Source organism: Hyla sarda, chromosome 1 (genome assembly GCF_029499605.1).
Source record: "Hyla sarda isolate aHylSar1 chromosome 1, aHylSar1.hap1, whole genome shotgun sequence".
In the NCBI taxonomy this organism is placed as follows: domain Eukaryota; kingdom Metazoa; phylum Chordata; class Amphibia; order Anura; family Hylidae; genus Hyla; species Hyla sarda.
In genome coordinates, this window is record NC_079189.1 from 375025886 (window position 1) to 375051368 (window position 25483).

Sequence of the window (25483 nt, forward strand, 5' to 3'; positions counted from 1 at the left end):
ACTAATATGTGGGAATAATGGAAAAATAGGGTGCCAACATATCCGTACATAGGCCATAACCTAATTACTTTCAGGAATCAAACAGTCGGCTAGTGACTACATTTGGGTAAATTTCTGAGCGTATACAAGCTTTGTCTCAAACTCAAAAAGTGCTCTGCTTTCGAGTTATCGACGACAAAATGGTCTGCGTGTAAGCACTAGCTGATAAGGTTTTGGCTACTGACTAAATGTAATAGGTTTAAGCCTTTCAATGCATGGAAACAGTGGCACCCCATTTTAAACATTTTTCTGACTTATCCATACCACAGAAAGCACAACTGTATGTGAACAAGCCCTAAAAAGTGCATAATTGACTTTAGTTTGTGTGTGTGTGTGTGTGTGTGTGTGTGTATGTATATGTGTGTGTGTATGTATGTGTGTGTATGTATGTGTGTGTGTGTGTGTATATATATATATATATATATATATATCTATATATATATATATATATATATATATATATATATATAATCTCTAGCTATTGGTTTCATAGTCTACCCTTTTATATTCTTACATTGTGCTGCTTAAGGTCCATCTTGAGCCTGTATTCTTATTATACATTTTTTTAGTAGCCTCATGACATTGGAAGCACAAAATGGCAGTGGAGGCCATCATTTCATATACTTGGACTTGGCATTGAAGTATATTTTTTTCATCCCTCTCCAGCCCCTTGGTGACAAGCCAGCAGAAACATTCCTTGTTAAATGAAGATGGTCCTTATCGATTTGACCCATGCTGTTCTTCTCCTTTGTCACATTTAGAGGTGTGAGGATCAGGGTCTGGATGGCTTCAGTAGTATATGTAACATCATTGCCATTTCCTCCTATTGATTTTCTTTCTCTCCCCCCTCCTCTTCCCACACCTTGTATTATATATTTTGTTCTTCTAACAGACTTGCCATTGAGCAGTGATGTGCATTTTCGAGGCACAAATGGTATATTGATTGAGCAGTTGACAATGCTTTTGTTTGATTTTTCATTTTCAGATGGTGTGAGGTCCCCCCCCCTCATAAAGTATATGCATGATAAAGTACAATTTAAAAGGTAGAACACCCATCATCTTTTTATAATTTTTTTCTTTTTCTTTTTTTTTTTGTGTTAAGGGCATAATCTATGATATTTATTTCCCCCGTACATAAAGCATTGTGCAAGGTTCTCCATTGCCACACCGCATTTAGAAACAATAATTTAGCAGCTGTTGATACGGAAGGCTCTTAATGCATTGGACGGCATTATGAAATGTAGCAAGGCCTAATAGCTTTCTGAAATTTGGATTGGGATAAACAGAATCTTTATGAATGTATGTGTTCAGGGATGCATGACCCACATAACCTACAAATTTGATTGGGTTGGCATCAACTGATGGATAGCAGATTAGAATCCTGTGGTTTGCAGGCTGCAGATTTGTTGTCAAGCAAGATTTATCAGAGGCAATCAGAATTTCAATAGGTTACACCGAAATTCCTAAGCACGGATTTGTGTGTGTGTGTGTGTGTATGTATATATATATATATATATATATATATATATATATATATATATATATATAAAATAATATAATATATATTATTCATTTTTACCCTCCTCCTGCCTTCAGTGGTAATGTATGAGTTGGACAAATGTATGTATATTGGATGAATCTTCTCCTCTCCCTAAAGCTGTCTGTCTGTTGTTCATCAGAAAGCAGGTCGCAGCTCACTGAGCAGAAGAAAAGATTTTAATAGAAGTTGTGCCAAGGGCTGTAATGCATCATTTTAGGGCCCTAATTACATTACAATGACAAATATCAATGGTGACAACAGCAATAACCTACATCCTTTAATGGCTGTGCTGGAAAAGCAGTTTGGGCTCTGCGCCATTAGTTTAGACTTGCTTTCAAAATCATAGGCCATTAGGAACGTGTTTCCATAGTGTTACTGTACTATAACTTAAGCCTAGTAGTAGGAATTGTAAATGTCTCTCCATAACTGGATCTCTCGAGACACCAAAGTTGCTAAGGCAACCTATGCTCTCAAATGAAACAGTGGGAGGTTAAAGGGCTGCGAAGACTATGCTAAGAATTAATCTAATATTAAAAGATCTCCCATGCCTGGAACCATCATCTCCATTAACATGTTCTCCCATGGGTTGGTCTTTGATGATCATCAGCGGAATGGATGTTCATCTGTAGATTTTGCCTTTTGTAGAACCTGGTAATATGGGTAGATTTTCTCTAGGTCTCACTCAGTAAGTGGTGAAATCACACACATTTAGACGCTGGCCTAATTTTTTTTTTTTAACCTCTTTTCTTTTTAGTTCTGTAACGCTGTAGGTGTCGAGTGGAAGGAGGACACATGAATATGCCCTTCATGCTTCTGAAGCGTCTCAGAGGTGTTTGTGGCAATATGACATGTTAGCTGTGGTTAGCTATAGGGCTGAAACTGTTTATAGGCCTCCGGTCTAAAAATGAATGTCCACAGGAATCTAGGGTTTTGTGTAACCTTTTATTTTTTGACAACTTTTATACCGTAAGAAATGGTTTAGGTTTTGCAACCCTCTTAAGAATTCAATATTCATGTTTAACTATTTAAAACCACTTTTTTATTTATTGTTTTATCAAACAGTAAAGACTCTCTTTCATACACCACATTTGTTCTTTCCTATGCTTGCCTATGTAACCTAACAACTTATAGGGCAACTGGTTCACATTCAGGGCTCGGCATAGTACTTTTCTTTTACCTATATCCAACACTTACATTAAATAAAACATATAAAAATGTGAAAAGCCCTAGTCTACACTTGTTAAACCACAAAGCTGAATGCCCATTGTTAGGAAACACTTTGTTGGTCGTTGGACCGGTTATTTTGCCTATGCCAGTGCTATACCGATCTTGACAGTCTTTTACAATGTGTTCATAGTGTTGTTTGCTCTACCTAAAATCTCTATCTAACCTTTAGGCATCAGTGGCTAAAATTCCCACCAGTGTTCCAAGAGGGAGAGCATTAACTTTTTACCTTTTTTACTATACACTGCTCAAAAAAAATGAAGGGAACACTTAAGCAACACACTCTAACTTCAAGTCAATCACACTTCTGTGAAATCACACTGTCCACTCAGGAAGAAACACTGATTGACAATCAATTTCACATGCTGTTGTGAAAATGGAACAGACAACAGGTGGAAATTATTGGCAATTAGCAAGACACTCCCAATAAAGGAGTGGTTCTGCAGGTGGTAACCACAGACCACTTCTCAGTTCCTATGCTTCTTGGCTGATGTTTTGGTCCCTTTTGAATGCTGGCGGTGCTTTCACTCTAGTGGTAGCATGAGACGGAGTCTACAACCCACACAAGTGGCTCAGGTAGTGCAGCTTATCCAGGATGGCACATCAATGCGAGCTGTGGCAAGAAGGTTTGCTGTGTCTGTCAGGGTAGTGTCCAGAGTATGAAGGCGCTACCAGGAGACAGGCCAATACATCAGGAGACATGGAGGAGGCCAACAACCCAGCAGCAGGACCGTTACCACCACCTTTGTGCAAGGAGGAGCAGGAAGAGCACTGCCAGAGCCCTACAAAATGACCTCCAGCAGGCCACAAATGTGCATGTGTCCACTCAAACAGTCAGAAACCGAATCCATGAGGGTGATATGAGGGCCTGAAAATTCACAGGTGAGGATTGTGCTTACAGCCCAGCACCATGCAGGGTGTTTGCCATTTGCCAGAGAACACCAAGATTGACAAATTTGCCACTGGTGCCCTGTGCTCTTCACAGATGAAAGCAGGTTCACACTGAGCACACATGACAGACATGACAGAGTCTGGAGACGCCATGGAGAAGGTTGTGCTGCCTCCAACATCCTCCAGCATGACCCGTTTGCTGGCTGGTCAGTAATGGTGTGGGGTGGCCTTTCTTTGGGGGGCTGCACAGCCCTCCATGTGCTTGCCAGAGGTAACATGACTGTCATTAGGTACCGAGATGAGATCCTCAGACTCCTTGTGAGACCATATGCTGGTGCAGTTGGCCCGGGGTTCCTCCTAATTCAGGACAATGCTAGACCTCATGAGGCTGGAGATTGTCAGCAGTTCCTGCAAGAGGAAGGCATTGATGCTATGGACTGGCCTGCTCGTTCCCCAGACCTGAATCCAATTGAGCATATCTGGGACATCATGTCCCACTCCATCCACCAACGCCACGTTGCACCACAGACAGTCCGCCACCTCATCAGGAGCATGCCCAGGCATTGTAGGGAGGTCATATGGGCACGTGGAGTCCACACACACTACTGAGCCTCATTTTGACTTGTTTTAAGGACATTACATCAAAGTTGGATCAGCCTGTAGTGTGGTTTTCCACTTTGAGTGTGACTCCATATCCAGACCTCCATGGGTTGATTAAATTTGATTTCCATTGATAATTTTTGTGTGTCAGCACAATTTTGTTGTCAGCACATTCAGCTATGTAAAGACGAAAGTATTTCATACGATTAGTTTATTCATTCAGATCTAGGATGTGTTATCTTAATGTTCCTTAAATTTTTTTTTGAGCAGTGTACATTATTTATTTATTTTTATTTTTTACTGTCAAAGTGAGATTTTGAGAAACTGTTTGGTATAGATAGCATTGCTGTTAATTCCAAGCTGACAGTGTCTGGATTGATAATAGGGTCAGTTTAAGAGATTTTTGTCACCTTAGGTTGACTGCCATTGATTTGACCATTGACGGGTGGTCACGTCCTGCTTTGTTGTGGAGAGGGCTAAAGCATTGTGTATTTTGAGGAGGGGGCATTTGAACAGGTAGAAACACTAAACTTAATAAATACCTGATAGATTTATTATAATATCTGTATAATGCACCAAATAGAGTTACAGTAGTGTAAACGATCAAGCATGCTGGGCGTTAAAGTTTTACAACATCTGTAGAGCCATAGGTTGGCAGATGCTGCATTACTTGGGTATTATTACACCCACTGAACATCTCCAACCAAGATGCCAAATGGAAGCTGAAAATAAAACCCTTCCTGGTAATTCACACTGTAAAGAGGTAATCCCTCTGAGCCCAGGTGGAAGCTGTGAGAAGAATATTGGTGCAGTCTGTGACTTCTGTTTCTAGAGACTTCATGCCACTTCATAGAGACTTTGTAGAGATTACAATCTGATTCTCTTTGCCCATATATTTATATGTGGTGGATGACTTATGTGATTCCCAACATATTGGTTAACCTCTTCATTTTAACAAAAATGACTCTTTACCCCAGAAAACTGTTCTAATGTCTTGCCCAGTAGCTTCCGCAGTGTAAACCTAGCCTTAGTGGTTGCTGTCGGTAGGCAGAATTTTATCATTTATAGGTAATATATTACCTAGAATAGTTGTTTTTTTTTTTTTGTACATTCTAATGGGGCAGCCATCTTGCTTGAGCTGTTTTAACAGCATTTAGTGATATGTTTTACAGCAAGCCCCACAAAAATGGACAATAGACAAAAGCTGTCCCATTCATGTGATTGGGAAATAGGTCTGCGCATTCTTGAAAACCTTTGCCGAGGTCATTCTGTAGGAGGGGATGTTTATTTGTGAGCAGCAGATTTTATATCTCTTTGTTATCTATATTCTAGTGTGTCCTTTTACTATACTCCTGTCTGTGTTGATAGAGGGCACTGCTGAGAAGTGATCTGTACAAAACAGGAAGTCTTAGCTTATTATTAGGCCTAGTGGCCAGAATGGAAACTGCACGATTTCGGTATTAACTTAAAAGTTAGATAGTAAAATGGAACATTATAAAACACTTCACCAAAAATTCTTGGTTAACAAAAAACTTTATAAAAAAAAATGCACATTTTCTGATGACACATTCCCTTTAACTTCTGTTGCTATACAAAGAATTTTGTATACAAATAGATTTACATAATATTATGAAATATAATTTATTTTCAGCCCTAAAAGAAATGTTATAAAAAAATGTCTATTTAAAGCGAAACAAACAGGCTGTTAACTCTGCACTAAACGTAATATACAGGGTTATAGTTCTGGTGAACAGCATTAAAATGTGCGGTCACTTACGTGAATTGAAGTAGAGGGGAACTGACAGGCTGTTCATCCACACTTTGCCCAGTATACTGGGTTATAGCGCAAGTGAACAGCATTAAAGGGGTACTCTGGTGAAAACCTTTTTTTTTCTTTTAAATCAACTGGTGCCAGAAAGTTAAACATATTTTGTAGATTACGTCTATTAAAAAATCTTAATCCTTCCAGTACTTATTAGCTGCTGAATGCTACAGAGGAAATTCCTTTCTTTTTGGAACACTGATGACATCACGAGGACAGTGCTCTCTGCTGACATCTCTGTCCATTTTTTAGCAACCGTGCACAGCAGATGTATGCTAAGGGCAGCATGGTGGCTCAGTGGTTAGCACTGCTGCCTTGCAGTGCTGGGGCCTTGGGTTCAAATCCCACTAAAGAGTTATTATTATTATTATTGATGACGTCAGCAAAGAGCACTGTGCTCGTGATGTCATCAGAGAGAATTCCAAAAAGAAAAGAATTTCCTCTGTAGTATTCAGCAGCTAATAAGTACAGGAAGGATTAAGATTTTTTAATAGAAGTAATTTACAAATCTGTTTAACTTTCTGGCACCAGTTGATTTAAAAGAAAAAAGTTTTTCACCGGAGTACCCCTTTAACATGAGGGGTCACTTCATTCTTCTAGTTCTAGTGCACAGCTCTGGCTCATTGCGCTCCCCTGCCTGCTCAATATTCCCCTCTCTGCCCGCCCCCATAATGAATATGCAAAATAATTCACTCTAGCGTGGCTAGGACATAAGAGCAGAGCACAGGTGCAGGCTCTCATATCCTAGTGACGTTAGAGTGAATACTTTTGCACATTAATTAGAGGGATGGGCACAGTAGGGAATATTGAGGAGTCAGGGGAGTGTGGTGAGCCGGCACTCTGCCTCCATTGCGCAGAGCTGTGCAATAGAACTAGAAGAATAAAGTGACTGTTTTTATTTTAATGCTATTTACTTACCAGTATATTGGTTTTAGTGTGGCTGAGCAGCCTGGTTCCCTTTTAAGTTTTTACATGGCAACTCACTCATTTACATACAAGCTGTATGAAAAATATAGCTCTGAGATTATGTAGCACTGACAAATGAGTATGAATGAAAGAATATTTAACGTTTGTTCTACCCTCTAGAAGTCTATTTATGTTCTGAAGAATATTCTATATATTACTGTGTAGCATGCATTTATACGTTGTGTGTGTATAAAATCAGACTTGACACATTTTTGTGTTTATCCAATATGTCTCACTGGCTACAAGTATTAGTTTTATTGTCTCTCAGTAATTCCTTGTGTGCAGTCTAGATAAGCTATAGATACTTGAGCCGTTAACTCATTGGATGGTGTCAAATGCCGTGCGGATGTGCTCATTAATGTGTCACTGTCAGGTTTCAAGGCTGACTTGGCAACCTCTGCAGTTTTTCAATGGTCTACTGATCTAGCTGTAAAGACTTAAAAAAATGCAAATTATGAATGGAAATTTTGGCTGTGCTTTTCATTGCAACAAAAACTTTTGAGAACTGGTCTTATTAACATACTGCTGAGCCGAACATTTTGGACTCCAGCCACCCACCTATTGCAGATTTGTAGTTCCTATTGCAGCGTTCAGTTCACTTTCATTCCCTTCATAGGTGTTTATTTAGAGACTATGCTGTTGGTATAAATAATTTAATATAGTAAATGTTAATACATTCTATCTGCGGAAGAAAAAGGGGCTGTGAAACGCTGCGCTTAATGAAATGCTCTTTTCTCTTTTTTTTTTCTTTCCCCTCTTTCTCTCCAGGCTGAAATTGTCAAGAGACTGAATGCTATCTGCGCACAAGTCATTCCTTTTTTGTCCCAAGAGGTAAGCGAGCTTCATTTGTAGTCACCTAGCTAAGTAATGCCATTTAAATGACATGTGAGTTATAAAAAAAATAAATAAATAAAACCCTCTAAGTATTTTCTCCTACCTCGTATCTGGTGGTGCTTGTATTTCATTTTCTCGCTGCTCGACACATTTCTACCCCAGCGTCTTATTAAAATTCAGAGCAATATAATTTAAATGCACTTATATAGTGGGAAATGTTATAATGTGCTAAGCGAAATGCAGCTGTTTTCTTGTCATGTACGCGCAGTGTAGCTCAGAATTATGACTGTTTTGTCAGAATGGCATCTAATAGACTAGATTGAAAAATTGCCAGAATAGGTAGAGAATCGTTCTCCTCTCTTGATGATAGGCATTAAATGCTGGCAGAAGCGAGGTTAGGCATATCAAATGCGAGCGCTGCTGAAAGCAAACAGAATGAATGTCTTCTTGGCTAACCATTTCTTGGAAAATGCAAAGTTGTCACCAAGTAGAAATTCTTTTTAAAGCAATGATTTCCTTAATCCCCTGTGGGATTAGAGAGAGACAGTGTTCACCTTGTTCTTTTGGTTTACTTCGGAAAGTACACTAGAAGTGGCTCACGTAGAAAGTGGTTTGATGCTTTTTTCCAATTTCGTCTCTAGCACACTAGAGTTATGGGAATAGATTCATCAAAACCTGTGTAGAGGAAGAGTGGTGCAGTTGCCCATAGCAACCAATCAGATTGCATCTTTAATTTTCACAGGCCTCTCTAAAGTGAGGCCTGTGAAAAATAAAAGAAGCAATCTGATTGGTTGCTATGGGCAACTGCACTACTCTTCCTCCACACAGATTTTGATAAATCCGCCCCATGGTCTTTGATATAAATAGATCCTTGACTAATATGTTGGATCAAGGCAGACAATCACCTATTTTAACAAATCTCTTTGCAATGTAATGGGATCCATCTTTTTTTTTTTTTTTTTTTTTTTTGTTATTGCTCCTTACCCTGTCCATAAATGGCAGGTAAAATATGTGGCAGAACTGAACCTAAAAGCCAGTCTAAGATTTAAGATGTGGCTAAACCTGGGTTTCCAGGAATGTACGTGAATGGCCTTTGCTTAGGATAGACCATCAGTGTATGATCATTGGAGATCAGACTCCTTGAACCCCATTTGGCCTATTCGCTATTAATCCAGATGCTATGATGCATTTGTATATACAGTTGCAATACTATTGCTCTGCATCATTTAAGCATCAGTGGATGTTTAGGAATATGTCCTAGGAGAATCTGATTTATATAGAGGACCTGTGGCCTCCTCTGACCCTTTTTAAATAATCCTAGAACATCTTTTTTGTCATTGCTCTGTATTGTACCTTTCCTCCATTATGCTTTCTAAAAATATGACTAAATAGCCAACTGGAATTTACCACTTAGAGGCGTATCCTTACACTGTCCGGTTCTGTCAGCTTTGATTGGACAGTATGGTTACTGCTGACGTGTAAGAATGACTGTCTACTGGAGTTGAACAAATCTACAGTAGGATTCACCAAATCCGGATCCAACAAATCCACCCTTGTAAAATCTATTCAGCTTCCCAAATGTTGTGATTCATCTGGAATGAGTGTCATTTTAGACATGTCCTGGGAATTTGATCACTTTGTGTGCGGTTCCTTTGTTTCGGGTGCCGTAAATCTTAGTGTACTGCCTACGTGTCTACCGTATAGTCATTGGGACAGTAGGAGAAATCTGGGGAATGTTAGGTCAGTTCTGAGAGGACCTAGCATAGCACACTGGCCTGTCCTGTGACTAGGTCTTATGTATTGTAGATTGTTGAGCTATGTGTTTTTGTTCCTTGCCTTTGTGTCATTGAACAGATTGTCCCATCATTCCCCTAATTGGCCCATGCTGACTTTAATTCTGCCTCATTAACCAATACTTCAATCCTGTTGCTTCCAACTCCGATATGCTTGCAAAGAGAGAGAAAAAGTATCTAATTAAATTGACAGCAAATGTGTTATTTTTATTCCATTTTTTTTTATTCTTTTAACTGTTATTGTTTTGTGACTTTTTAAGGAGGCAAGGCAACCCTCATCTCTTGAACAGCGATTGTGTGAATCCAAAGCCTCCCCGCTTCTGTTCATCCTGAAGTTTTTTTTTGTTTTTTTATGGAGGCTTACCGCATATGTTACTTAAAACCCACGTGTGTATATTTCTTGCCAACCATATAGAAAATCTCCACTCGATTTCCTTTGTTTAAAACAAACCAAAAAAAAATCTTTTGAAGTTTGCCCTGCAGATCTGTCTTTAAAAGGCTGAGTGCAATAATAGCGTACAATGGTAATACATTATGGGAGCAATTAAAGCATTTACACTCTTCCCTGCTGATCTGTGGTAAACCACTTCTAGCCGTGCTATTTGATGAGGTCATGAAGGAAATTGCCCATGCAGGGACATGTATACTCAGCATAGTGCTGTGTATATGAGCAGCAGCAGGAGGATGTTTACTTTGGGTACTAGTTGGAGGAAAGGTTGAGGTTAATGTTGATTAAAGTTCTCTAATTATTTCCTCATGGCAGGATCTTTCCCCACACCTTGTTAACTTGTGCACTATCTGCAATGAAAGCGTAAACCAACAAGCAGTCACTAGTGTGTTTGTATATTGTGGGGAGGAATTTCAAGAAGTAAACACAAGGAAGTGCTGCGGAGGCACATACAGGAGCTCTACTGTGTTCGTCTTGACATAGAGGCTTTCTGAGAGCTGGCAGCTAGAAAAATGCCCATTGATTTACCATACCGCTAATAGAAGTTAAAAGGTATATAGCAGCGGGGTGGGGAGCAGAAAGTCATAGTAAAAATGTAAATGGCTTCTTTTTCTCTCCATAGCACCAGCAACAAGTGGTACAAGCAGTGGAACGTGCCAAACAAGTGACGATGGCGGAGCTAAATGCGATCATTGGGGTATGTTTTTCTTTTCATCCCAGTAGTTTTTTTTATTTATTTTTATTTATGCTTGTAAAATTTTTATTTTATTCAGTGTTTGTATCATTTGGCCAGTCCTTTTTATTGTTGCCATGAAAACTTCATACAATATGTATGGCGTCGTTGACTTACAAATGGCTAAGGCATGCCATAGTGCATTAAAGCTCCCCCCCCCCCCTCCTCCTTAAATAGTTATGTTAATAAATGCATTCTGGATAATATAGCTGGTGACATCATGAACTGATACAAACCCACTTAAACTAAACAAGACAAATATGAATGGACTTATTAATTTCGCTTCTCCCACCACTTACCCTCTCTTTACTTAAAGGACTAAAAGGAGAAAATGAAAAATAAATTCCTCCATATGTTAGCTCTGTAAATGGCTGCTGTATTCACGTGTTCTGTCAGACTTCGAATCTGGACGGTAATTTTGTTTACATTTCCTATAAAAAAAAAATTTAAAAAATAAGGCGGCGAAACAATGAAATATTGTCTGTTTCGCATGACAATGCGGAGGTGAGAAATCATAGTTTAATAACCCATTATTCACATCTATAATTATACAGCTGGTGCAATCCGCTAAGTTATTCTAATGAAGGCACTACAACTGTACTTTTCTTCTTCGCCCCCTCCCAAATGCTTTTTCTTTTGTGTATAGATTATACATAAAAGTCTTTTCCTCTTTTATTCAGTGTATCAAACACACTTTGAAATGCTAATTATTCCATTTACTTTCATTAAAATTCAAATTGCTGAGTGAAGATGTGGATAAGGGTCGCCGAATAATCAATCTGAAGTGAAGATATTGCCTCAATTATGCCTCTGTCTTTTAACAAGGAAATCAGCACTCTCTGATCCTTGCTGACGGAGGTAGAGCGCAATGTTCTGATTGTGGCCTGCATTTAATGGGCTATTTCTTATTCTGTTTTGTGCCCCTTTGACCGCAGGAGAATACTGGTAGTCAATTAAGGGTTATAAATGGAGAAAAAGTAACCTTTTATTTCCTGCGAAGTTCCCCAATAAAAAAGACAAATCTGGGAAGCTGTGTTCAGCCATGAATAACATTTGCTGCAAGCTCTTCAAGCACAAGTAGGGGGTGAAAAGGCCATTCCCCCCCCCCCCCCCCCTCCCCCTTCCTTCCTAGGTGCTGGAATTATTTGAATAAAATTTCAAATGTGTACTATCGTGCAAACAGTAAAATTTCTTAAATCCAGCAATGCCCGGCTAGCGTATTAGCTACATTTTCGCTTTTAATATAGACATTTCTTTTGGTCTTGGATTGCAAAAATATAACCTAATGGTGTGATCTTAAAGGCTAGCTACAACTTTTCCACCTATTTTCGTTTTACTGTTCTTCCTCATTTCAAATGAAGCCACTTTTTAAAAAGTCTTAGTTAAACATTTCTTATGGTTTCGTTTGTACAGCTCCTAGGCAGACCTAGCATCTCCGTGGTAACAGACTACAAACATTGTGTAGTCAGATTCTGTGGAGTATTCCCATCCATTTGTCCACTGCAAAATGCCAGTAGATTAGTAAAGACCTAGACATAAGACTTAAATGGCATGAGACTACAGTGATAGGTGTGTTACCATGAAGACACATTGCCGATTCATTTGCAAAATGAGCAGGTGATGACGATACAACCCCTCTAAAGGGTTGTCTGGATAATTTATTTTTTAAACTTCTTATGATGGAGAAGGAATAAAAGCACTGGTACTAACTTGCCCCCAATTCCCTGCCAGCATCCACTTGATAGACTAGGTGAACATTTCATGTGTCCAACTAGCACCAAGTGTTAAGATGGAGGACAGACAGCACTCGGCAGGGAACAGCATGAGAGCAGAAGTGTTTTTAATTCCCACAATGTGCACTCTTTGAACATATAAAAAGTTACATGGACAGTCCCTTTTATACATGGATTTCAATTGGGACTCTATATTACTTAAAGAGAACCTGCTGGGACCTGACAGTTGAGGGCAACAGTGTTCTCACATTTTTCCTTTCAGCTCTCTGCAACGCAGAGGAGTTCTAAGAAATTTAAACCATTTCCCTTGTATCTATTTACTGAGGACATGGCGGCTTCCAGTCATGGCTGCTGCACCCTCTACCTGCTCAGACTGGCTTGATTGGCAGCCTATATGCAGGAAGAAGCCCATCCATACTTTGCAGTACCATATTCGATTTACCTGAATAAGCCATATATGGGTTGTCTCCTGGATGCTACTCACATTGAGTAGGAATAAGTGACCTAGCAGGGATTATTGAAACGTGTTGTGTTACGATAGTCATCTGTTCTCAAATGTAGTCCAAGAGATGTCCAAGACGGTAAGGGTCAAGTAGTTTATGAACTTAAGCTTTTTCTTACAGTTTGGTCACTTTCTTTGTCTTACTCTACTTCACACAATGCCACCATATATATTTCTGATGTATTTACTTTTTTTCATGGCAGAAAGGGGTGATTAATATGCTTGAGTACCCCCTTCCCGATTGTGAGCCTGTTTGTTTTCATTTCTATGCATCTCTTCACTTTCCTCTTCAGTCTGCAATTGGAACAGATTGCATGTTCTGCACTGTTGAGCTTCATACTGCAGATCTTAAACAACAATTTGTTTGCAGGCGGTGAACAGTCTAAAAACAGAATGTTTTCCTGAAACCTGTAAAGGTTCTGTTGTAATAAACAGTGCCTCTTGAATATTGTCATACAGCTGTCGGGGAGATATGTAAAAGAAAAACTTACTGAAATTGTGTGTCCGTCGTGTTTTATCCTTCACTCTCCTCCTACATTTTCGTGTTAGAGAATGCTAACAAATATGTGGCTGAAAACTACATGGTTTTAGGCTTTTTAAAAAACAATTTCCTTAAAGAGGAGTTGGTCATTTGACAAGCAAAACACCATTCTGTTTCCTGTTATCTCACTGGTTGCATAACCTGACCTCTCCTGGCACTGATCTGTGTATACATATTATTGATGGAGTGGGGACAGATAAGGTGGACATACATTAGGGATTTCAGACAGCTATTATCTAAGTGCCTTGTCATTCGTGGCTGGTCTTGAAAGGTTGTTTTCGATCTTTGGCCTAGTCGGAGATTTCATTGATAGGATGCAGATCTGTCATTTGGCAGAAATAGCTTTTCAACTACAGTAGCTGTCATCAGGAAAAACCAATATGGAAGATCATCTTTTTCAGAGATCCCAGCCTTTGGTTGGCATGTGCTATGTTTCTTGTTGTTTTACTGTCAGGAATAGGAGCCCACAGTTGAGAATTGTCTTCATCATCCTTCTTCATCTTCATGTCTTCTAGTTTATGGTCAGCTATAATTGTTGGTTAAATGACCAACCTACCACAGTCTAGTAAGTATCCCCAACTAAACCATTTATGGCATATTCATCATTATCGGTTTCTGAAGAAAATGCAAATACTTTGACCCTTCTGATATGAAAGGACTACTAGACACTAAGCGTTTATTCACACGTACAGTATTCTGCACAAATTTGATGTGTAGGATTTCAAGCTGTGTTCAGTTTACATTGAAATCTGCAGCAGAAAATCCTGCGCATCAAATCTGCACAGAATACCATATAGGGGTATTTTGGTGCTTAAACAAAAAAAAATTTAAATCATACTTGCCTACCCCCGGTCTTTCGCCACTCATCTCTTCAACCTGCTTCTAAGACAAGTGCTTGTAAGCGGTACCTGCCTGCCCAGCCATTAACTGACCACAGATTTGTCCTGGGACCAGTTGTGATCCTAGTGCATATGCTCAAGTGTTCACCCATCACTGAAGCTTAGTCCATACATAGGTCCTATGGACATTGGAAGTAACATCATTTTAGGGCAGAGAGGAATCTCTGAGGGTTAGAAGAATTATGTGTCTTAGTCGACTATGACTATGTAAGAACATATGTTTACAGTTAAAATGCCTCTCCAAACACACACAGTGCTAATACTGTTAATTTTATTTGAGCGCTTTTTTCTTTTGTAAGCAATGCTTTCTTTTTCAAGCATGTTTCTTCAATCTGCCTTTGTTCATAAAGCTGAGGGCAGCTTTCCAAGCATTATCCATAGTGAATGGCCCTTTGTCATTATGTTTTTTCCCCCCGCAATAATACCAGAATTAGATGGATTTTCCAGGTCTGAGCTAATGTCTCAATCAGAACACTTTATAAATTTATATATCCTTTTTAAGCATTTGCTGAACAGACAGAAATCAATCAGATGTGTATTATTTCATAGCATTGACTAGTGAGGTTATTCATTAGTTCCAGATATGTGCCTGTGCACGGTCTCTTCTGCTTTCAATAAAGCCTGGCTTGAGAACTGGGCTGTGTAGACTGCTACGTTTTCCTACACCAAAACTGCTCATTTAAAAAAGAAATACAAATGATGAATCTTTAAAAGTTCTAGATCATAGAGAATGTATATTTTAGCCTTTTAATGCTTACAAAAAAATAGCCCTTCAGAAAAAATCTGGCCCCTGTATACAGCCGATTACCTCTCTAAAAAGTAGGATTGCTTGGTCCTACAGAAATGCCACAGCTTATGCATAGAAACGTGTTTTTACTTTTTAAAAGACTTTCCTTTAGGTGGCCTTATTCCAGGATCACCATTCCTGTATTGTCTGTATATACAGTGAAGCTGAATGTGCAAGCTTTATGGCAGCTGCTGTAACTGGGAGTTAATTGATGAAATGCCATGGAATATTTGACCCTAAAGGGGTTATCCACCTTTACTTTATAAAATGTCAGTCAACCAAAGAGACATGTATATTCTTATCATGCATCCCCTGGGCATATTCTATGTGAATCTGCCAAATTGTAACCCATCTGATGCCGCTGTCACATCTGCTCAGCGTTTATTTCCTGGTTCACCCAGCGCTGCACGTGCTGGCCAGAACTGGAAATCCCATAAATCAGCTGGCAAGTTTCTGGGATGCCTAATGCCCTTCCCTAGCTATATGCATACCCTCCCAGGTTTCATCGAAGTGTGTATGTGTGTGGGTCAATGCCTCCTCACAAGTCCTTTTCCTTTCTCCCCTCAGGCACAGCATTCTCCACTGACATATATTAGTAACCTGTCAACATCCCATTTATAGGTCGTGATGAACAGCAGTGCTGAATGCATTGTATGTGAACTACACATGCATGTGCAGTGCTTGCTGATTGGAGGACTGACAGCAGAACAATTAAGGGGAATGGCGAATGTGGAACTAGCACATCTTGATTGGGCTGGGGCGTATAGAGAAGCGTGACGCTCACCAGGCCCACACTTTATACATATTTAGAGTGTAGGACGGGCTCGCTCTGGGCAGGGGCACCTCACAACCTCACAAATTAGAAAAAGTCAGCCATTGCTACAATATATACGTTGCATAAGTGCATTACAATATTGGACAACTTTCTTGAAGGGATAGAGATCCCTTATAATTGTTTGCAATGGACCACCCCTTTTTAAATGGATGAATTACACTCCCACCTATCTACCACTGGCACAGGTATACAGAGCCTTATATAGGTCTATCTTATTGATTCGCTGCTTTATCTAAGCATCCACACCCTTTGCCGTTTGCATTCCATCTCAGCCTACACAGCAAAGCTGATGAGAGCTGCTGAAAACCTGAAAATTGTACCTATTGGGTACGGTTGGTGTAAAAACTACAATATTGTGATAGATCAGAAAAACGAAATTTCAAAAAATGTTTAAGTGTCAGTAATAAAAATGTTGTCTTTATTTTTATTCTTTAAATATTTCACTAGGAAATCAGCTTATAAATACTGCCGATAGATTAAAACAATGCTCATTTGCCATAGGGTTTTTAGTTTTCCATATAGGGGGACATCTATCAATGTTTGCTTATGTATTCCTTTTTTTTTTTTTTTTTTTTTAGTTATCTTTCTCTTACAATTTTTTTTGCTTATGTGCGACTTATCAACTGGTTTCAGCCTGTTGATACTTTTCTTTCACGTAAGCAATTTTAAATTTTTTAGTTTTTGCTTTGGTAGTGTTTTTTTTCTGCTCCATGTCTGAGCTGGAATAAATTTAGTAGTTTTTTTTTTTTTTTTTCATGCAATGCAACTTTTTTGCAACTTTTGCATTTGATAAATCTCTGATCACTGCTAGTCAGAAATCACTTTTGTGCTTAGGACACTGCACAATCAAAAAGTCACAGAAAAAAGAGTAGTCTCACACGCAACTTTTTTGCGACAATTTTAAGCAAAAAACCCTACTAAATGCTTTGATAAATGTCCCCCATAGTGATTGACAGCCTGCCATAAATCTGACAACCAGTATGGCTGCTGATCTTTGTTCTAACTTTGTTAAAACAGTTAAAGAAACTTCTACATAACTGTGCACACCCCTCTCCTTACTCTTGTCAAAGCAGTAAGGTTTGTCCTTGGGGAGAACACCATAACGGTGTGTGACGATTTATAGGCTATTGGCTCTCCATTAACAATTCTGGGAAGAAAGGATATGCAAAGCGGCTCAATCACGTCAACTTTTCAGGTAGCTCCAACTCGGGAGTCTTAGAAACTTAATGGGAATGTTTTCCATGCCAGAAATTTCTCCAAAAGGGAAGACTATCTGCTCACATTGTGTTGGTGGTTGACCCTCGTCAGTACAGAGCAGGCTTTGCTAGCTTGGTTGGTGAGAGGCCGGTCAACATGGGTCAAAGGGGCAAGGTTTCTCAGAGAGCACCATAAAGGTATGGAGATAGATCTTTCTCTCTATCTACTGCCCCTCATGTCTATTACTGAATATAGGAGCAGTGATCTTGTCTCAGCTGCTGTACACATTTAGAGGTATGCTTTACAGAAACCACATGGACCATCATAAGAACATGTAGTCTCCAGTGACATATCGACTTCTATGGGAGACTGTTCTAGGCTCGACAGGTCATTATGCAGGGAGGGGGAAGCTAAGGTAAGTCTTGCTGATTGCTGAAGCCATTATCTACATGTTAGACTCATAATCACACTGTGTGACAGCCCCTTTAGTGGCCAGAGGACAGAACTGCAAGATTTCAGGTTTCTTTTGTTCACGAAATTTTAAAATGTTTAATGTAAAAATTTGATCTGAACAATGATTCCTTTTCTTTTGACACATTCCCTTAAATGGCCAGGCCTCGTGCTCGCTACGTGAGGCCTTGTCACTGCCGTTATAGAGGAATCGCAATCTTAACCACATTAGCCTGCGAAACCATGATGGAATCCCTTTGGTTTATGCATAGCTTTTTATGCATCTCTGAAAAATCTTTCTGAACAAGCAGGCTGGCCAAGTGGGGGGAGAAAAGGCATTTTAGTGCCACACATGCTCAACCTCCATTTTTAGCAGTGACATTTTAATGATAGGAAGTCTGCAAAATTATTTGCCATCAATTGTGAAGGCAATAACAAGCCTTGGTGGTTTTTCACACTCTCTGTGTTAAGTGCTTTCAGAATGACAGCGTAAACTGTGTTAGAGAACTCCAAGGAAGTAAAATTGATTAAAATGTTCATGCTTGAATGCGGCTGATGGAATAGTTCATTTGGACTTTCCATACCTCCTGCAGCTCAAGCTGAAATATTAAAATTCAGTGGATTTAAATCTCTCTCCCCTCAGCTCAGAAAAAAACATTATATTTTAATAGGTTTTAAACTCATAATTCATTGGTTTGGAGCAGCACATATTAAATCTATTTAAATATTACTTATGCGGCGACTTAAATGATTTTTTTTTTCTTTTGCCTTTTAACATTCTTTGTTCAAAAGTACAGATATATTTTTTTGTGCACCGCAAAAAATACTTTGTTGCTTTTAAATGTTTTTTTCATGTTGCTCGCTAAATAATTTTTTCTTTATGTATTTTTTTTTTTTCTTTTTTTATGTGTGTCCTTTGACACAGAAACGCTTCCAAGATGCAGTAAATGGCCCTGAATTATGCAATAAATTCTTGGAAGCTGCCACCTCTGGAATGAGAAATGTTTCTTCTCATTGTAGATTTTGCATATTTCTCTCGAATATGCATAATATAGTGTGTATGTGTGTCTGTATGTATTATATTGAGACTCCTTCTAATATCTATATACATTATTCACATACATTATTATTCTATAGCTCATCTAAAAAAAAAAATCTATACAAACTGGTTTTCTACCACATGAACCCAAGACTAACAGGCAAAATGTGTTGTTGCCCATGCCTCGCAACATGTGAATCCAAATTGTGACCTGTCCTGCTTAGGAAGGCAACCACATTACCCAGAAAGGCTCCTTTTGTGCCAACCCTGCCTTTATCATGGAAACTGTCTGTAGGGAAGTATAGTATTGGCCATAGAGAACACAAGGCCATTTAGGCACTGTTTAAAATATTTATTTCCCTTCCTTTTTGAGAAATTTCTATAGCATTTCACGGCTTATAACTCTATTGGAAGACTACAAGGTATGATGAACTGTCGCATACAGAAGAAAATATTAGAAAAAAAGTATACAGACGCATACTGGTCTGGGTCATGGTAAAAGGACACTTATTTATACAGTACATATGCCAAACATAGGACATATGCAGAGTGCAGTCTACAGTCCAGCAGAGTACCATGGTGGACTTTAGACTACTTCTTTGTCCAGTCAGCACTTTTATCCTGAAGATTTATGGCCTACATTATCCAATATTGTCAACTGTTGGGTTCTATGGGGTTTTGTTATTGTGTATTTTTGAAGAACTCCGTTCTCAAGTTGACGAAAAATGTTGTGTTGCTCTGACTCTCATGAGTTCATTGATATTAACCTGAGTAGCGTTTATAGAGATAATGGTGTGACTGAATAACTGTGAAGCTTGAATAGATGGAGAGCATGTATAGATCAGATTGTTTATCACAACCAGTTATTTTTTGGTACCGTACACGTAAATTGATGCGAAGCATTATCCTTGAGCACATGTTGATATATTGAGTGGAAAGTCACCAGAAATGTTGACAGCAATATTTATTATTTAAGCCACGGTTTGTGTCTGTAGCAATGTATTTGATACTTATGTAGAATCTGACTACCTAATGGTGATTACTTGCATCCCTCCTGTGGTCAGTCAGGGTAATTGTGTTCCTTACTGGATTCTACTATCCCTTTATCTAATCTACAGTCTTCTAATCTTTTCTAACTATCCATATCTATTACCTGTGCTCTTCAAAGATTCCTGGTCAGATTTCGATTGCAGAAGGCCGATAGAAGAAAAATTTGAAATGTTGTTCTGGAACCTACATGAATTAGCAAAAGGGAAAGAAAAACAAGGCTGTCTATTCTTCACTATATTCTGTACAGTCATTTAATTGTTCCTTTAATAGAGATTCCAACAAGAAAAAGATTTTTTTGTTGCGTTTCAGTGTCATTGTGCTAGGTGCCATGTGTTAGTCAGTGCTTGATGGCCCTCAGAGGAGAACAAAGACTAGCTATGTTGTAATTGACCTGCAGTAACACATTGAAACAAACTATCGCCATGAAACAGTGTTAATGAACATTTGTAGTAATGTCTTGTGTTAGCTAGACATGTCTCTCCATTCACTGGATGGAATCACGGAAGACTAAGTAGATAAATGTTTTCCATATCTTGCGGTAATTAAAGAAGTGCAAAGACTGACCACAATTTCAATCAATAGCACAAGCAAAGAAAATGACTCTTTGTGATATACTTTATTATAGAAAATGTATTCTCCTATTCTTTATTCTCCTTCTGCCCCTGCCTCATGGACACTAAAGTCTGTACACTGAAAGACCAGATTACACCTACCGCTCATGGACTTGTATGGACAGGGTGGAGGAGAAATCGAAGCAGCTGCATAGAGCAAGTGGGACATATATGCACATATAAATACTGGTTCGGCTACTCCGTCAGCTTAGGCTGCATTCAAATCACTTTTGCAGCCTAAGGCTGCTGGGTCAGACTGGGGAATTGGAAAACTGGATGATTCCATACTCCAGCCAGACTGGTGCCGAACCCAATTCACTTTAAACAGTCCGGTCGGCTCATTTTTCCCCTGTATCCGGTTTTGTGACCGGACCATAAAACCGTAGTATACTACGGTTTTAGGTCTGGTCACAAAACCAGATACGGGGCAAAAAAGAGCCGACCGGAGTCACTGCGTGACCCTGGTCCGGCTCGTTAAAGTGAATAGGTTTCGGTGCCAGTCTGCCTGGGGTACGGAAGCGCCCGGTTTTCCCAGCCGGATCCGGCAGCTTTAGGCTGCAAATGTGATGTGAATGCAACCTTACTCTACTGCTGTGTTCAAATCACTAGGTTGGGTGCACACTGGGTTAGCAGCAGTGTCCATCTGATTTCCTGACCTATACAGTGCATTCAGAAAGTTGTCAGACCCTTTAACTACTTTTACATTTTCCCTCCATCATTCTGAACTTGATACCATATAACAGAATGTTAGAAATCTGTTTATTTAAAAAGGACAAAATTAAATTTTACTAGGGATACACCGAAATTTCGGCCGCCGAAAATTTTTGGCCGAAAATGCCCCTTTCAGCATTTTTGGCTGATGGAATTCCGGGCCGAAAATTTTGGGGTGTGTGGCCTAACCCTTAAATGACACAGGGCGTACAGATACGCCCTGGGTGCCTGGGATTTAGCATATCAGGACTTACCTGTATGCCCCGAGTACCGACGCAGCTATGACACGCGTGCAGGAGCTGCGCCCGCATCATAGAAAGCGGGTCCCGGCTGCTTTCAGCAGTCAGGGACCCGCTGGTAATGCTGGACATCAGCTATTGAGCTGATGTCTGGCATTAACCCTCATTATTGATCACGGCATCTGTGGCGGTTTCGGTGGCTGATCTGATCGCCCGCAGCACAGCCGCAGGGATCAGATCAGCAAAAATGGGGGCCGGAGGTCTCCTCACCTGCCTCCTGCTGCAATCATAAGGTTGTCTTCTCTGGCCTTCCATCGAGCAGACCAGAGAAGTAGATCACAGATAATACTGATCAGTGCTATGCATATGCATAGCACTTATCTTTATTTGCAATCTAAAGATTACAATGTATAGTCTAGGACTATAAATGTGTAACAAAAAAAAGTAAAAAGTTTTAATAAAAGTGAATAAGCCCCTCCCCCAATTAAAAATTAAATTCCCCTCTTTCCTATTAAAAAAATAAGTGAAAAACATTTTAATAAATCATATTTGGTATCACCGGGTAAATGTCTGGTTCATAAAAACATTATGTTAACGATCCCATACGGTGAATGGCGTAAACATAAAAAAAACACCAAATTCCAAAAATAAAGATGTTTATCAGAATTTTTTTTTATTAAAAGTGAAAAAAAAAAAATCCGAACAAGAAGGGTACCAATAAAAAATTACAGATCACGGCACAAAAAATAAGCCCTCAAACATCCCTGTATACGGAAAAATGTAAAAGTTATAGAGGTCAGAAGTTCTGCAAAAAAGTGGGTGGGGCAATGCATTTTCAGTTTTCGACCAAGCACAGCCTAAATTTTCGGTTTAGGCCCAAAATGTAACTTTTGGTGCATCCCTAAATTTTACAATGACATAAGTATTCAGACCCTTTACTCAGTTCTTAGTTAAAGGGGTGCTCCACCTCTAGACATCTTATCCCCCCATCCAAAGGAAAGAGGATAAGATGTCTGGTTGCTAGGGGCCGCTGGGACCCCCTGCAATCTCCAACCCAGCACCGGGGTTCTTATGTTTATAGGAAGCCTGCTTAGACACAGCTTAACCTAGCCTTACTGCTGTATAATGGCCTCCATGCTTCTGCTGTTGGTTCTAAGAGTATGTAAAAGATAGTGATAGGAGTAAACTGGATTCAGCGTAAACGGACAATTAAAGATGGAGCCTGCAGGGGAGGATTTCAGGGCAGTACACGAGTTATACAGCTTTGAGATGCACTATTATTCCTTATATCCATAGGATGACTTCATAAAAGTTACTTAAACCAAAAAGGCACGCGATTCCCTATATATATACACCTCTGTGTGTCCAGTAGTGTTGTCTGTCTATCTATAGAAAGTGAATCCAATTTCTCTTGGGGTGGTCGGCTCACGTCTTTAAAATGTCTGGTCCCAATATTAAAAAAATAATAATTTTGTACACTTTTCAAAATGCTGACGTTAATAATTGTGGTCAGATTAGGACAGACAGTGTTCTTCTTTGAATGGTCTTCAGATAATAAGCTGATCAGAGGGTGTCCCATTGGTGGAACCCCCAGTGATCAGATGTAATCTGTGGGGGAAACCAGCAGAAATCACTCCTACAGTGGCACATTAGAGGAAATGAAGCATTGCATAGTCAGATGTGTTGGGTCCTTCAGAGTGACCGATCCTTTTTGTTCCGCTCCCCTCTTGGCTTATAGACAGTAAGTAGTGTGTGTGTGTGTGTGGGGGGGGGGGGGGTGGGGGGGGCACTTCTCAAGCATTTCAAAATAGGGTATTTGAACATGAAGTTTCTAAACCACACTTCTTCAGTAATACAAATGGTAAGGCTGACATCAAGATTAAAGAGGCAAGCTATAAAACCAACGTTTTCATGGTGTCTAGATTACTTAAACATTTGTATAATAACAGAAATAATTTCATTGAAATTAAATAACTTCCTCTTTTCCTGTAACATAAAAAAATCAGAAATGAGAAAGCACAAAAACTTTGATACATGTATCCCTGAAACATTGTATTTTTAGGTGGTTACAACTGCACAGTGATTCTCTATTATTGCTTATATTACAAGACCGTTGAAATTAAACATGTTTTCATGTATGTAATCAATTATTGATTTACATGCTTGCAATGTAAAGGGGCATGGTCTGTGCATAATATTGGGATGTATGCTAGTGGTTTCCGAGTTGGTAACAAGAGGCCATATTGGCTGAGGTCAAGCGCTCCCAATTCTAACCTCTCCAGGGCTTTCTGTATGTGTTGCCAGTGTGCTGGTAAAAATGACTTTAAACTCTTGTCAGCACAGTTACTGGTGCATGCATCACAGTCCCACTCAAATAAACCTGTCACAACACAGAGTCAGCAGCAAGAGAAGAGTACAAGGGCAGGCCTCTAGCTTTTCATTCGAGCATCACTAAACGTGCACAGAGTGCCCAATTATTTCAGCATTATTGAGCAAGCCTACAGGAGAACCCATGCCTTGCTACATTAGATTTTCTTTAGTAATTTGCTCAAGTACCGCTGAGGACACTTAAAGAGCTTAAAACGGTGGCTGTAACCAGTTCTCTTTCTGAGTTGTTAATTCAGGTTTTTGCTTTCAAATTAACTCTCTCTGCATGCTGTGCAACAGGGCTAAAACTGTTCAGCACTAATTTTCTCAATTTACACATTTTCCTTTTTTCCTATTGCATCATCTGAAATGTATATATTTAAGACATTTACAGATTCTAGTTGGTATTTTAATCTGTTAACATTTCAGTTACTTTCTTTGAGGTCTCTGGTAGCTTTGCTGCCATATACACTCCATATCGTACAGAGATAGCGGGCTACAGGGTAGGATTATGGACTCAACCCATGACTTCATCATTATGGTCCATCCGTGTACATGGCAGCTATTTATTTTAGTGGCCACTAGTAATTCTGGACACCTGTATTTTCATTTGATATACGCAGACTTTGACTTTAATGTCTTACTAGGATGGGTTATATAAAATATTTTTATATAAATTTTATACACAGTTTCCTATGGGTGACATGTAGTCGCATACATCAGTGCTATATGTTGAGTATTTCCAAATAAATATACAGTCATGGCCGTAAATGTTGGCACCCCTGATATTTTTCAAGAAAATGAAGTATTTCTCACAGAAAAGGATTAGTAACAAGAAACAACAAATGGCACAATAACCTCGGCCATATATTAATACTCTCACAGAAAAATGGAGGCCATACAGGTAAAGTATTTAAACAAATGTATAATCTTTATTAAACACTAAATAAAAAAGAAGAAATGGAGGTCCAGCACAGGTACAGGTGACGCGATTGAGCCTTACCCAGAGGACTAAGTCATACCATGGTATGACTTAGGCCTCTGTGTAAGGCCAAAACGCGTCACCTGTACCTCGTTTCTCTGTGATGTTCCCTAAGGCACGTGAATAAATCACAATATTTCTCGAGTCTCTGCACTGGACCTCCATTTCTTCTTCTGTTCCACATTTGGGTGTTGTCCACGCCCGGTCCGTGCCGCACCCGGGGTGAACTGAAGCATTGCAATTGCCTTTGCTGTTTCTTTGCACTAAATAAAGTATTAATAAAATCACAAAAATAGTAGAATGGTGGTCAGAATACGCATTGAAAAGCTGGGTGAGCTTGTTCCAATTAATGGACAAAAAAAGGGGGTACAGTAATTAATCCATGTTCCAGAGTGTCCCTCAATTGTAAAGGGTAACCAGCTTGTACAGCACAGGTATGAAGAATATAATAAGGCAGGGGACACACAAAGAGACAAAAGGATTCTATTGAGGAAAGCAAGGGGACTGAAGAGCAATCACAGCATAATAAACAACAGTTTACCCAGTCATACACCCTATGTAGGAACACCTCACCTACCCCGAACGCGTTTTCGCTGTTCTCTTCGTCTGGGGGCGTCACAGAAAAGGATTGCAGTAACACATGTTTTGTT

General features: G+C 39.4%; 1 protein-coding gene across 6 annotated transcripts in view; it reads left to right on the top strand.

The window, feature by feature from the left end:
- The window catches only part of LOC130275550 (transducin-like enhancer protein 4), a 129685-nt gene that overhangs the window by 29757 nt on the left and 74445 nt on the right, over positions 1-25483 (top strand). For 3 of the 6 annotated variants that reach the window (XM_056523640.1, XM_056523650.1, XM_056523678.1), the window contains exons 5-6: positions 7851-7913; positions 10780-10854. The exons of 2 other annotated variants lie outside the window; for them this stretch is intronic. In XM_056523640.1, the coding sequence (XP_056379615.1) occupies positions 7851-7913; positions 10780-10854 (138 nt within the window). The remainder of the gene's footprint in view (positions 1-7850; positions 7914-10779; positions 10855-25483) is intronic. One more of the 6 variants, XM_056523659.1, reaches the window with a different exon arrangement.